This window comes from Entelurus aequoreus, linkage group LG17 (assembly GCF_033978785.1).
Source record: "Entelurus aequoreus isolate RoL-2023_Sb linkage group LG17, RoL_Eaeq_v1.1, whole genome shotgun sequence".
Taxonomy (NCBI): Eukaryota; Metazoa; Chordata; class Actinopteri; order Syngnathiformes; family Syngnathidae; genus Entelurus; species Entelurus aequoreus.
This window is the reverse complement of record NC_084747.1, coordinates 49,335,068-49,349,186: the sequence shown is the minus strand read 5'-3', so window position 1 is coordinate 49,349,186 and position 14,119 is coordinate 49,335,068. Positions and strand designations below refer to the sequence as shown.

The 14,119-nt window shown below is 39.9% G+C and overlaps 1 protein-coding gene across 7 annotated transcripts in view; it reads left to right on the top strand.

The window, feature by feature from the left end:
* pdlim5a (PDZ and LIM domain 5a) overlaps window positions 1–14,119 on the top strand; it is a 120,133-nt gene that overhangs the window by 45,861 nt on the left and 60,153 nt on the right. For all 7 annotated transcript variants that reach the window (XM_062025830.1, XM_062025831.1, XM_062025833.1 and 4 more), the window contains one exon: window positions 12,653–12,692. In XM_062025830.1, the coding sequence (XP_061881814.1) occupies window positions 12,653–12,692 (40 nt within the window). The remainder of the gene's footprint in view (window positions 1–12,652; window positions 12,693–14,119) is intronic.

Here is a 14,119-nt window from a genome sequence, read left to right as displayed (position 1 = left end):
GTATATAATGTCACTAAGCCTTACGTTGTATAAACACATTTTAAATACAGTATGTAAGATTGTGTTTATAATTTACTGTTGCTGTGGCTTTTCCCATCCCTTTGCAAAGCCACTGCAGCTGTCTTTGTCACTTACTTGCTGTAGCAACTTGCCAGTGATGTTCCATAGCCAAAGCTCCTAAACTGGCCTCACCTGTCCCCGTCTTTCATACGTCCGCAGTATTTGCCAAAGATCATCTAAAACCCCTTCGCTGTCACTTTTGGCGAGGCTCGTAGTATTTGCCAGTAATATCCTAATGCCAAGAGAATGTAGCCACTTTTAGACACACCTGTCTCCGCTGGTCTTTTTTTGCAAATCACTTTTTTTTGCCAACGAAAATAAGAAAAGTCCAAAGAACGTTAGCGGTGAAGGTACACTAGGCCTTAGGAATTTTGCAGCTAAACACTCATCTGTCTCTTCTCTGTTGGCTTTTTGCCTTGATATATCTTACAGAAAGCTAAAACTAGTCCTGTGTAAGCCAGTCTGTCTCGGTGAATGATGGCCAAACATGCAGCTGGAACATTCTGAAGGATCACATGGGTATGACCTGGAGAAAATAAGAAAACATGGACCTCTTACAACTCTTGGTAATGACTATTAAGGAGTTTAGGCTGTGAAGACGAACCTGAACATAAACTACACTCTACATTTTTATTCCAAACATAACAATCCACTAATTAGAGTTATAAATGACTGTAAAATCATTTGCAATCAGCAAGAAAAGAATGCGTTTTGAAAAGCTTTGCACTGGATTGCATCATCAGTCATCATCAATGATGGGTTTTAATGAGTAGCATTGCTAACCCCTCTAAAAAGACCCCACTTGAATATGCATGCGACAGAACCATCCCTCACCCACAGGAGGCGGGGTCGTCGTTATTTGTTGTGTTTTGTGCGTTGCAGTAGTCAGCAGAAAGCTGGTTAGCATGGTTAGCCGCAGGAAAGTTGGCGACCGCAAAACGTAAAATCTTTTATTACGGCTCTAAAATGTGCAAAGCATGACGACAGGCAAATGTGGCACAAGGGCAGTAACTAACACATGTTACTAATCAAATATTAGACAGCCTCAGGACTATTCTTATTATTGATAAACCATAACTAAAGTGACACACGACAAACAGTCGCCGTCATAAAACCTTTATCAACCTTTCAGGCAATATTATAGCCATATGTTACCATTTATAACAATCATACAAGTAGTTAACTAATGTAAACCGTAAAAAACAATAAAAGAGTGTAGCCTAACTTTGATAACAAGCAATGGCACTATTATCGCTATAAATATGAGTACTTTTTATTCAAGGAACTTCCTGGGAATATTCTTTTAGGATAAGTTATGCAAAAAAGCTGTAAAGAGAAAAGTAAGGGAATGCCGACTGATGCAATGTTTATATATTCCCGTTCAAATTACGAAATAATCATAATCCTCTTGCTGGTAAAAAATGTTTTGTTTTTAAAGTGTCTGCAAACGTGCATTTTTTGTGTGTCTTTTTCACCATTTCCGGGTCTATGTTGAATGTCAAAGTTGACCAACTTCTCGGTTTTCTGGCAACAACCTTACCAGTTTAGGGGCGATGCAGCAGCTGCAGCTCAGAACGTCAATAGTAGATAGTCGTCTCTCTGTGATCACAGCGCAGCTAAAAGTAGTTCCTCTGCGTTCGGCAGCATGGCTTAGCTGGTAAAGTGGTTGCGGGTTTGATGCTCAGTCCCCTTGCGACCACGTTGAAGTATCCTTGAACAAGATACTAAACCCCAAGTTGCTCCTGATCCTGCGTAATCAGTAGGTGAATGTGGTAACAGTGTCAAGCGCTTTGAGTACCTTGAAGATAGTAAAGCGCTATCTATATAAGTATAATCCATTGTTGGCCAAATGTATATCATATATATCATATATCGTCCATATCGCACAACCCTACTCTTCACCAGTGTTCGTAATTATTGCAGTATATAATACCGGCGTTAGTAACGGTGTTACATTTACTAGTAACAAGTGATCTAAGTAATTACTTTTAGGTACAACGCCGTTAACGATAGCTTGATGTTACGTGGCACGCTACTTTTTATGTGGTTTTATGTCTATATTTACACTAGTGAAAGCAACGAGCAGCACCGCACTTAAATGAGCTTGATATCAAATAGGAAGAAGCACCATCACACTGTGACACAGCAGACAACAACACACACTGAAGTGACAAACTTGCCATCCAAACAATACCCCGTTTGTTGACGAGAAGATATGACAGGCATCGAAGCACATTCAATCTCCTTATTAACCAGAGGTAACACAATCCCTGTCCCTCTAAAAGTCCTGTGGGGGGGGGGGTCAGAGAGTATGGGGTATCGGACTATCTGGTTGTGGCGGTCCGCTCCCTAGATGATCGTGTCAGAGCTTGGTCGGCATTGCCGGCAGTGAGTCGGACCCGTTTTCTGTGAGGGTTGGACTCCGCCAGGGCTGCCCTTTGTCACAGATTCTGTTCATAACTTTTATGGACAGAATTTTTGTGTGTAGTCAGGGCAGTGAGGGGATCCGGTTTGGTGACTGCAGGATTAGGTCTCTACTTTTTGCAGATGATGTGGTCCTGATGGCTTCATCTGGCCGGGATCTTCAGCTCTTACTGGATCGGTTTTGCAGCTGAGTGTGAAGCGACTGGGATGAGAATCAGCACCTCTTAGTCCGAGTCCATGGTTCTCGCCTGGAAAAGGGTGGAGTCCCATCTCCAGATCTTGCCCCAAGTGGAGAAGTTCAAGTACCTCGGAGTCTTGTTCACGAGTGAGGGAAGAGTGGATCGTGAGATCGACAGGCGGATCGGTACGGCGTCTTCAGTAATGCGAATGCTGTATCGATCCGTTGTGGTGAAGAAGGAGCTGAGCCGGAAGGCAAAGCTCTCAATTTACCGGTCGATTTACGTTCCCATCCTCACCTATGGTCATGCGCTTTGGGTTATGACCGAAAGGACAAGATCACGGGTACAAGCTACCGAAGTGAGTTTCCTTTGTCGGGTGGCGGGGCTCTCCCTTAGAGATAGAGTGAGAAGCTCTGTAGTCTCAAAGTAAAGTCGCTGCTCCTCCACATCAAGAGTAGCCAAATGAGGTTGTTCGGGCATCTGGTCAGGATGTCACCCGGACGCCTCCCTGGGGAAGTATTTAGGACAAGTAGGAGGCCACAGGGAAGACCAAGGACACATTGGGAAGACTAAGTCTCCCGGCTGTCCTGGTAACGCCTCGGGAGCTGGGGGGAAGGACCCCCGCAGCCCCACCTCGGATAAGCGGAAGAAAATGGATGGATGGATGGATGAACACAATCCAGTGAAAAAATTTAAAAGAGCTAGAGCTGCTAACTGCTAATGCTTTTAAACACAGCTCCGTTGAAACCCTCGCTCGGGAACAGGCTGCGCCTTATAAAAAGCAGACACAGTGTTCTCTCATATGAAACGTCTCTCAACTGCACATACCAGATATTTGAAGGTTTTTATTTTTAAGTAACATACCAATTACTTTCCCTCGTAATTAGTGACGGAGGAAGATCTGGTCCGGCGCAACATTAGTTACATTTATGAAAGAGTAGTTATGTAAGGAATTCAATTACCTTTTTGACAAAGTAACGAATAACAATAATTCATTACTTTTTAAAAGTAATTTTCAGAACACTGCTCATTACTTATGTTTGCACTGACCTGATTACTGACTATTGCAACCAGCGCCACCTTTTAGGTTGTGTACCTGTGTGTCTGTGTATCTGCAGTTAAGGTAAATAAGAATATGCCTTAAAAATCATTTGCAAGGTTAATCTGTTTTATACACAATAATGAGATTGTTTTAGTGATTAATTGATTGATTGATTGAAACTTTTATTAGTACATTGCACAGTACAGTACATATTCCATACAATTGACCACTAAGTGGTAACACCTGAATAAGTTTTTCAACTTGTTTAAGTCGGGGTCCACGTAAATCAATCAATTCATGGTAATCACATGCGTTAACGCATCAACTTTAACAACCCTTATCAATACTAAACTTGTGGTATTCATAGGAATAAGCGTTTGTTATAAAATAAATGTGTCTTTTTCCGTATTTTCTAATAGCTATATGTCTATATTGTTAGTTCCTGATAAGCTCTTTGAAACAGTAGCTTCCACGCTGAGCTGATGGTTCAATTCAACCCATTTAAACTATCTTCCAACAAATGTTATCCAGGTTTCCATCCACCCCATACCATTGCTTCCTCATACTGGACCGCGCTATGTTGGGAATTTATTAACCTTATGCAACACTTCTCCTGCACATGACGGATCCATGGCATAATAACGCAGCTATGCTTTCGGGTTTGTCTAGCACAGCTTGCTCTTCTTTCTTAAGCTGTTTTTATTACAGTTATTTATGAAAGACAATAAATAACAATTTTTCAGTTGTCGGTGCAGCACTATTAAATGTTAGTAATGAATTTAATGCCCAAATTCCAACATTTTGCTTCTGTCCTCTGTTGGCCTTTTCAAGCAGTGCTCTGGAGCTGGAGGCCTTTTTTGTACGTTCATTTATTTGGTCTCTAATGGTCTAGCTCCTGGACTTCTTAGTGCCTTTTTCCTTCTGGGACTGAGCATGTATTTATCGCTTATGTTATTTTAGTACTTCGTTAACATTTTCCGCACACCTGCAATTCTTTTTATGATATGTGTATGTTTGGGTGTGTGTGGATGCTGAGTTTTACAAAACACTATTCACATTTGTTCTAAGAAATCAAGTCTACATACACTGGTTACTCAGTTTTCACTGGAAATATGTTCTAAAATATCCAACAAAGATGTGCAACTAAATCAAATTTACCAATAGGAAATGATGCCAATCCAATTAATCTGTTCCAGACCTACAGAAATGTAAACACAAAACACATTTTATAGATATTACAATTTTACATGCTTGAAACAATGTGAAACACTGCTGGCATTTGCAACTGTCTTTGGCCCCATGGTCGCTTATTTTGCTGTCATACGTAATACATCAAAAAGCGCAGAGACTGAGTCACCAACACTGGGGATTCTTGAGTTTGGACACTTCATTCCACAGAATGATACGCTCATGAGGAACTAGTTTGTTTGTTGCAATGTTTGGCGGTAAGATAACTGAGAAGGTATTACGAATCCTTTCAAAAGTTACCCATCCACAGCCCAAAGTTTTCATTTGATCGGAACCGTTCAAGTGTCAAAACGTTCGTCTCGACCGGGAATCGTGAGCTCCCCCCGCCCCCCAAAAAATCTTAGATTACCCAGAATTGTTTCCCATAGAAAATGAATTGGCCATTTTTCTAACTCGCACAATTTCCACATTTCTCAACCGATTTGAACCGTTCAACCATTCACACACGCCTCTCATCTTGGACAATCAAACTACCATTTTCCAAGTTAAAAAAAATTCCTGGAATTCCACCAATTCCCAGTTTTCCAAAGCCTTATTTTCATCTTTTCCTGGAAAGTTTTTCACAGTCCACATTTTTCAACCGTTTTTGGCCATTCCACCTTCAAAACGTTCTTCTTAATTGGAACAGCAAAACTAAAATGTTTCTTTTCCTACAAATTCCCAGTTTTCCCTAAATTCCAGGTATTCCGAAATACCCATTCAAATTCAAACTGTTAGTACGTCAACATTTTTCAACTTTTTCAAAAAATTCCAACACCAACTCATTCATATCATCTAGGACAATTGTTGTATTACTTATATTTTGAAAAAAATTCCTATTTTTCCCGAAATTCATGTATTTCTAGGAAATTCAAATTAATGGACTTTTCATAGTTGTACAATGCTCAAACTTCTCAACATTTTTAGCCATTTTTTACCCGATTTTGACCTATTAACCCATACCGCTCTTCACATATGTCAAACGCAATACATGTTATCACTTTCCCGGAATTTGCAGTAATTTTCTCCTCATTGACAATGAATAGGAAAATACAATCGACTGCATATACCACATTTCTCATTCAATTTGAACCGTTCCAACATCCACGCACTCCACTTACCCTGGACATTCAAGCTATCATGTTTTCCGGTTCTGCAAATTCTCTGATTACCCGGAATTTCCAGGAATTTCCCCCCATTTAAAATGAATGGGCAATACACAAACCTCTCCATATCCCACATTTCTCAACCGATACAAACCATTCCAACATCCACACACTTCACTCACCCTAGACATTCAAGCATTTCAGTTCGTATCGGCGGTTTGGCGGCTTGCGCACATAGGGCATTCACATGCAATTCCTTCCGGAATTGCAAATTCTAGTTACATGTGACATCACGCCCGATTGGACACTTGCCATTTGAAGTCAAGCTTTCAGAGCGGACATACCCTGAATGCTTCTAGATAATGTTACATTTTCCTATGCCAAAAAAGCAAGAAAAAGGGGCTCAAAAGTACAGTACAGCTCAATTTTTAAAAATGTGCTAGCTCGATGCGAATTTACATTGAATTTGCTATAGACCTGCTATTGATTAACATTTGCAATTTTAAATGGCGATTATAACACCTCTGTCAGGTTCAAACACTGATGACATCTATTAAAGAAGACAAGAGGCAAATAATTAAACAAAGACAGAATTCAATTTGGACTCAATAATGAGGAGAGTCATCTGTACACTGTACCCTTGTACACTGTACCCTTGTACAGTATCTCAGGACGCTCTGCTAAAAGATTGCACGCCTCCTTCTTTTATTTTGGACCCTCCCCGACCACATGGCCACCGCTGTTTCTAAAGGACAAAGGTCGCAAAAAGTTCACAGAAAAGGTTGTAAACAACTCACAGAAAAGGTCAGTTCAAAAAGAGTCCGTAAAATAGTTCCAAAAGAGGTCCATAAAATAGTTCAAAAAGAGTTCGTAAAATACTTCAAAAAGAGGTCCATAAAAATAGTTCAAAAAGAGTTCGTCTTGAAATTGGGCAGATCCTGCCATCTCTCCGCTTTGAAGTCCTTGGGTCAGAACAATATATTTCTGTTGATTACCATACATGAGAGAAAACAGAAACACCTTCATCTTGCTTTCCCCCTACACAGTGGAGTTTTACGAGCCTTACTCTTGGTAGGTTTCAAAGACAGCTTTTGTCTTCTCACCAGACCCTCAATGTAACACAAAGTTTTTGTGATAATTTAGAAACAATTATTCTAACAACCTCCAAATGTGGTAATTAAAACTACAACTAAGGGTACGTTCACACTGCAGTGTAGTGTGTCCAATTCGGATTTTTGTGTCAAATCCGATATTTTTATGTATTACCAACATACTTGCCAACCTTGAGACCTCCGATACCGGGAGGTGGGGTGGGGGCGTGGTCGGGGGTGGGGTGGGGGCGTGGTTGTGGACAGGGGGCGTGGTTAAGGGCAGTATATTTACAGCTAGAATTCACCAACTCAAGTATTTCATACATATATATATATATATATATATATATATATATATATATATATATATATATATATATATATATATATATATATATATATATATATATATATATATATATATATATATGTATGAAATACTTGACTTTCAGTGAATTCTAGCTATATATGTATATTTATTTTATTATACATATAAATAAAATAAATACTTGAATTTCAGTGTTCCGGAGGCTATCCAGTAGATGGCAGTATTGTCCTGTTTAACTTCTCCGTTCATGAATGAGTATATCATTTCGGCCACCGTGTTCAATGGAGAAGTCTGTTCTACAAAATGTACAGGCAACATACATACCCCTTCCCCTTCGAACTGTCCTGGATGAACTGAAATTCTTGTTTCCATTCGTTTTGGAACTTGCAAGCGTATTTCTTCATCTTGCTCGTCGACGGCGTCACCATGTCTGTAACTTCCTCGTTCTTCTGCTTCGTCTCCTTGTTGTGTGCGCAGTTGTGCACTCTACTGTCTAAAAGCCGTAGATGTTATGACGTCATTGGGCAGGCAAGCTGTTTATATTGTGGGAAAGCGGACGTGAGAACAGGCTGTCCCCATTAAGGTCCGCATTGAGCTGGAGGGGGCGTGGCCTCCAGCTCCGGCTGAATACCGGGAGTTTGTCGGGAGAAAATTTCTGCCGGGAGGTTATCGGGAGAGGCGTCGAATACCGGGAGTCTCCCGTTAAAACCGGGAGGGTTGGCAAGTATGATTACCAAGAAAATGTGAGGTCTAATGTGAACGCAATCTGACCCGCATGCAGACATGACGTCACACATGCTGCAATGTTTGCAAAATTATAAATGGCTCCAATTCTAGTCGGTCTCAGTCCTGGCACATTTGTAGCAATTTCAAGGATTTTGTGCAGTCCACATTTTCAACAAGGCCTAAGATGCATATTGCAATCAAACGGCTGGTGTGTAATAAATACAATACTTTACGACTATAAAATTATAAAACTTTGTGGATTTATGCTAGCATGTTTTCTAAAGCTGCACAAATGATTGTCTTTCCAAGGTAGAGCGATGAGGACAAATGATTAAGTGCTGCTGTCGTCACTGCCACCCGGACTCAGTTGTGGCGAGGTTCCAAAGCAACGCTGAAATAGCGGTGGTTGCACACACACAGACATATTAGCCGCTTATATAACACGGGATAGAATTTAGCATGCGACAGTGATAAATAAACCTGGACAGTGAATGTGCAAATGCAAGACAAAACAAGGCTTTAATAAACGCAGCTCCTCCTTAGACAATTAATTAAATTTTTCCTCAGTGTGACACATGCCAGAAGACATTGGTACATTTTTCCACTTGGTGTTCAAGAGGCATTAATGTCATGCCTGTCAGCGTCACGTTGTCACCGTCTGTATCGCGTCCACTTACTCTTTGACCCTCACACATTTGAGCTATGGAGAAACATTCCAGGGGGTAAAGTATCTGATAGGGTGTGAGGTCCCATTGTTTCCTCCAAGGCACACCACATCATATCCCGAGAGAGAAAGTCATATTTCATTCTTTTATGTAAGACACAATTCACTTTAAAGTGATTTTTTACTGTTGTTTTAATATGTAGTAGGCACTAAACAAACGCGCAAGTCGTCGTAGTCTCCGGGCCTCTGCTGGGGCTGACAGATAGATTTTGGAAAGATCATCCGAGGCGGTTAAAAAGCACTGCACGCAAAGCCCCAGGAGCCCCAAAAGTAATATAGTAAAACAGTAGGTTTCTTGTGTGGAAGTCTTAACATTACATTTGTCTTCATAAATCCTCAGAGAAAGCTTTCTGTTTTGTTTCTAAATGTAATATATTTCATGTTTCCATTTCTCACTACAATGTAATGAAGGTGACGTAAACTGCGCTGTTCTCATGTTCCCCTCACTTTTTTCAAGACTTTTTTTTGTCTTAATTATGGAAGTTGGATTGAATATCAAGAAAGATGTAGTTAAAGCCCCACAGAGAAATATTTTGCCTTTGAATGCACTCTTCAGATTAAAGAGAAAGTACTTTAATGTCTGCAAATCCAGAAATCCAAATGTATCCGTTTAAATGCTCTACATTTCCGTATTATACTTATTATTATTTGTCTATTTTACAGTTGTATCCATCGTTTGTGTGTATTGGAACGTATACTGGAGTCAATTGTAAAAACCAAACAAAAAAAACTGCTTATAAATTACATTCCAAGACACCCGGCGAATGGCAAAAATACCCACACATGCATAAAAATAAAACAAAATAAAAATATCTAATTTGGCTACTCTTAACCCTATTACACTTATTAAAACACATTTTAATTTCAGTTTTGCACAACAAGAACATATTATTGATATACAGTTTACTGTAATGTGGTACCTAGGGGTACTGGTTTAATTGTTTCTGTGACACAGCTCATACCTTGAAAAACTATTGCAAAACAGGCATTTTGTCATGTAACATGCCTTTCAAAAAGTAAAACAAACTTTTGGATGAGCTGTGTGTGGAAAATAAACAATAGAATGTACTGCAAGGTAATGTAATCATAATGTACAGCCCTGACCTTGACGTCTGGCCTTCCACGGTTATCTCCTTACATCTGCTTCTCGGTCAAACACACCATCAGCAGCTTCTCCATATTTTCATGGATAAATGTCTGCCGTTTAGATGTCAGCTGACATTATACTCCCTCCTAGTTTGCCACAGTCGGCCACACACTTGGCCGTATTTTTTGATAATTGATTTTTTAAATTGATATATTGATATATTTAAAAGAATATACCGTATTTTTGGACTATAAGTCACATTTTTTTTCATAGTGCAACTTATACTCAGGAGCAACTTATGTGTGAAATTATTAACACATTACCGTAAAATATCAAATAATATTATTTAGCTCATTCACGTAAGAGACTAGACGTATAAGATTTCATGGGATTTAGCGATTAGGAGTGACAGATTGTTTGGTAAACGTATAGCATGTTCTATATGTTACAGTTATTTGAATGACTCTTACCATAATATGTTACGTTAACATACCAGGCACGTTCTCAGTCGGTTATTTATGCCTCATATAACGTACACTTATTCAGCCTGTTGTTCACTATTCTTTATTTATTTTAAATTGCCTTTCAAATGTCTATTCTTGGTGTTGGGTTTTATCAAATAAATTTCCCCCAAAAATGCGACTTATACTCCAGTGCGACTTATATATATTTTTTTCCTTCTTTATTATGCATTTTCGGCCGGTGCGACTTATACTCCGGAGTGACTTATAGTCCGAAAAATACGGTAATCAATTTCTTCTGCAGTTACACAACATAAAATCTTGTCAAGACATAGGTTATGGGTTATACTTGCATAGGGCCTTTCTCTATCTTTAAGGTACTCAATGTTATGGTTTACCAGGGGGAGATGACGGCAACAGACACCAGGGGAAAGTATGTACAATAATTTATTATATATATAGTCAATATATATATAATAATACAAAACAATACTAACAAATAAAGTAACCTAATGAAATGGAGTGTGTCAAAACCCAAGTGTGTGTGTGTGAGGCTATGTGTGTAGTTAGCTGAAGTGTGTGTTACCAAGTGTTGATGAGAGCGAAGGAACCAGGCAGTCCATGGGGCAGGCAGGTGATCCGGGGCGAGAGAGAGGCGTCAGAGTCCGGGGGCGAGCGAGGAGTCGAGGAACGAGGGAGGCAGTCGAGATCCAGGGCAACGGAAGGAAAACTCTGCGGGAACACGGGAGAAGACAGGGGACAAGGATAAAGCATAAAGCTTGTCGCTTATGGTACACCATTTGAGAGCTAAATTCCCGCGCCGGATCCTTGGGTCCACTGGTCCTTTAAGCAGCGCGCCCTCATCAGTCCCAGGTGTGCTGATTGACGATTGTCTGCAGACTTGTCGCTGCATGGGCGTGCTGCTTTTAGCGCGAGCAGAGGCGTGTCCGAGCGCGCTGTCAGCGGAGGTCCCAAGGAAAAACGGGTTCGAGTCCACGCCGTGACACTCAAAGCGCTTTGACGCTATTTCCACATTCACCCATTCATACACACATTCACACACACATTCAAGGCCCTAACCACGACCCATCAGGAGTGAGGGTGAAGCGTCTTGCTCAGGGACACAACGGACGTGACTAGGATGGCGGAAGCCGGGTATTGAACAGCGAACCCTCTGGTTGCTGTCACGGCCCCTCTACCAACTGAGCCACGCCGTCCCAAGAAATCTTCTTGCTGCTTCTGTGCTGATAGCGCCATTAAACCATTTTAGAATTAAGTTACCATTAAAAAAAACACGAATAGGTGAGGAATCGGGGATTAACTGTTGTATTATTATTATTAAATAATTAAATAACAGATTAGGTAACGTAGTATGATGGCTCTAGAGGGGTTCCTCTAATTGGAATTTAGATTCACTTACAATCACTCGGCTTCAATTACCAGACACTTTTAATTACCATGAAATATTGATGAATAAAGGCAATAAAAAAACTGAGTGACGATAAAACTGATTATTTATCGACTGGTTTATTGAATCATATTCTTTAAGTATTGTTATACCTGTGAATTTGGGTGCAATAACTCTGGCCTATTAGACACCACACCCCAATTAATCACCATCATCCATGGAATAAATACATGCACCTCAAATAATCTCTTTTACACTCAAAGAAATATAATATCCTGATAGCTGTAATTACCTTTATTGTGACATCTGATACCGCCATGTATTGCAGAGGCTGGTATGTTAATTGTAATGGTCATGGTACTCTCTGCAGCTGAGTAAGTTAACGCCCGCAGCTGTTACATGAGGAAATTTGGTGGATGCATGATGCAATCTCAATAAAATCCGCAATAATCTGATTAAATGTGAGAATGGTTTAAGATTATGAGGTCTAGAGGTGTGGATAGCGTGCTCTCAGGTGACCTTTCGAGGAACCTTAAGTGGCTTCAAAGATATCAGAGCAAGAGTATCAAATGGATGGAAGCTGTTCTGGACTAAAAACAGCCGCCTTTAAAAGTGCACATACTCACATTGGGACGTTTGCAGCTCCTCATGTTTTACAATTTAGATTCTATGCCATCTAATGACATGCAGATCTTTTGGCTTTCAGCTCATGCTTCGTCATTATTCCCCCAGAGTACTTATTAAATTGTAATGATAAGCTTTAAATGATGCACTCTTCTTTTGTTTCAGAGTCGCCAGTGCTCCCAAGCCTCCTCCGGTGGCACCTAAGGTAATATCACAATATTTTTCACGGTAAATCCCATCATCATAACATTAGTTGGATTATTTTGACCGCATATTGTTTTGTTGCATGAATATAAACATCCATAAGTCATAGAAGACACGCTGATGCCTCTGTGTACATTTACATGTTTTCAGTATTGTCTCAATATGAGAAAATGGCTCACTAAATTAGCAACTGCTATTGGGTTTGAATGCTGAGAGATATCAAACAAAACAAAAGACGTGCGGAAAAATAGACTGATAGTACGTCACAGCAAATCATAGCAATCCTCAGATACGAATAAACATTTAAATGGTCTTAATAGAACCTGTATTGTTTTACTGTGACCTTTGGACTTTATAACAGTCAAGTCAAGTTTAAGTGGAGATTGATTTGTTAATATTTATCACACAAGTTTCAAAAGAAGTTAAAGCAGGACTTGGTAAATTTTCCACCAAAATATTTTCATAACTTTTGGGATGGTACATCAACTTACAACTAGTTGAATGACACCTCTGTCATGGCCTGAGGGGGTCTGTAGCGCTTTTGCTGGCACTTGGCGGTATTGACGAGCGTGGGAGGAACCCTGCCACACAAAAACACAATAAATATGCTGACTTGCTTTACGGCATATGTAACTCCCCTTTTCCCCTTTCGTTAAAAAGACTGAAGTCGATGCGAACGCCTACGTGCCGCCAGAAAACAAAAAGAAGAAGCAGAAGAAAGCCTACGCGCAATTACTGCTATCATGACCGAAGCTCCAAAACAACCAAAGAAACAAAAAGTTTTGTGTGATGAGACAGAAATAAGAAAAAAGGGAGTTTACCTAGATAAATGTACAGTCAGGATCAACATTGCCCACTTCCTGGCATGAGCTCAAAGACGAGGAATTTCAGATCGATGCTGCCTTAGCTGTGTTCTTGCTGGACTAGTAATTGACTTTCGGTGCTCCATTCAAAATTATAATACTAATGTTAGTTATCGGTAATTTGTGTGGAACTAATAAATAGTCACCAGCGTGATAGTTTCACAACTACTTCCTTCCGAAAAAAAATCCCGCCGGTCTTTCTTTGCTTCGGACCTGCATCCGCCCTGATCCATTCCTAGTAGTAGCGTCATGTTTGTAGCGCAATCCATGATCATTTCTCGATAGTGTCTGCTATTTAGCATCATCATAGACATTAGAACCCTACACTGCAAAAAGTCAGTGTTCAAAAATAAGAAAGAAAAAAAAAATTAGGGGTATTTTATTTGAACTAAGCAAAATTATCTGCCAATAGAACAACAAAATTTGGCTTGTCAAGACTTTCCAAAACAAGTAAAATTAGCTAACCTCAATAAACCCCAAAATACCTTAAAATAAGTATATTCTCACTAATAACAAGTGCAAAAAAAAAATTAGACCTTTTTGCTCAATATGTTGAAAAATATTC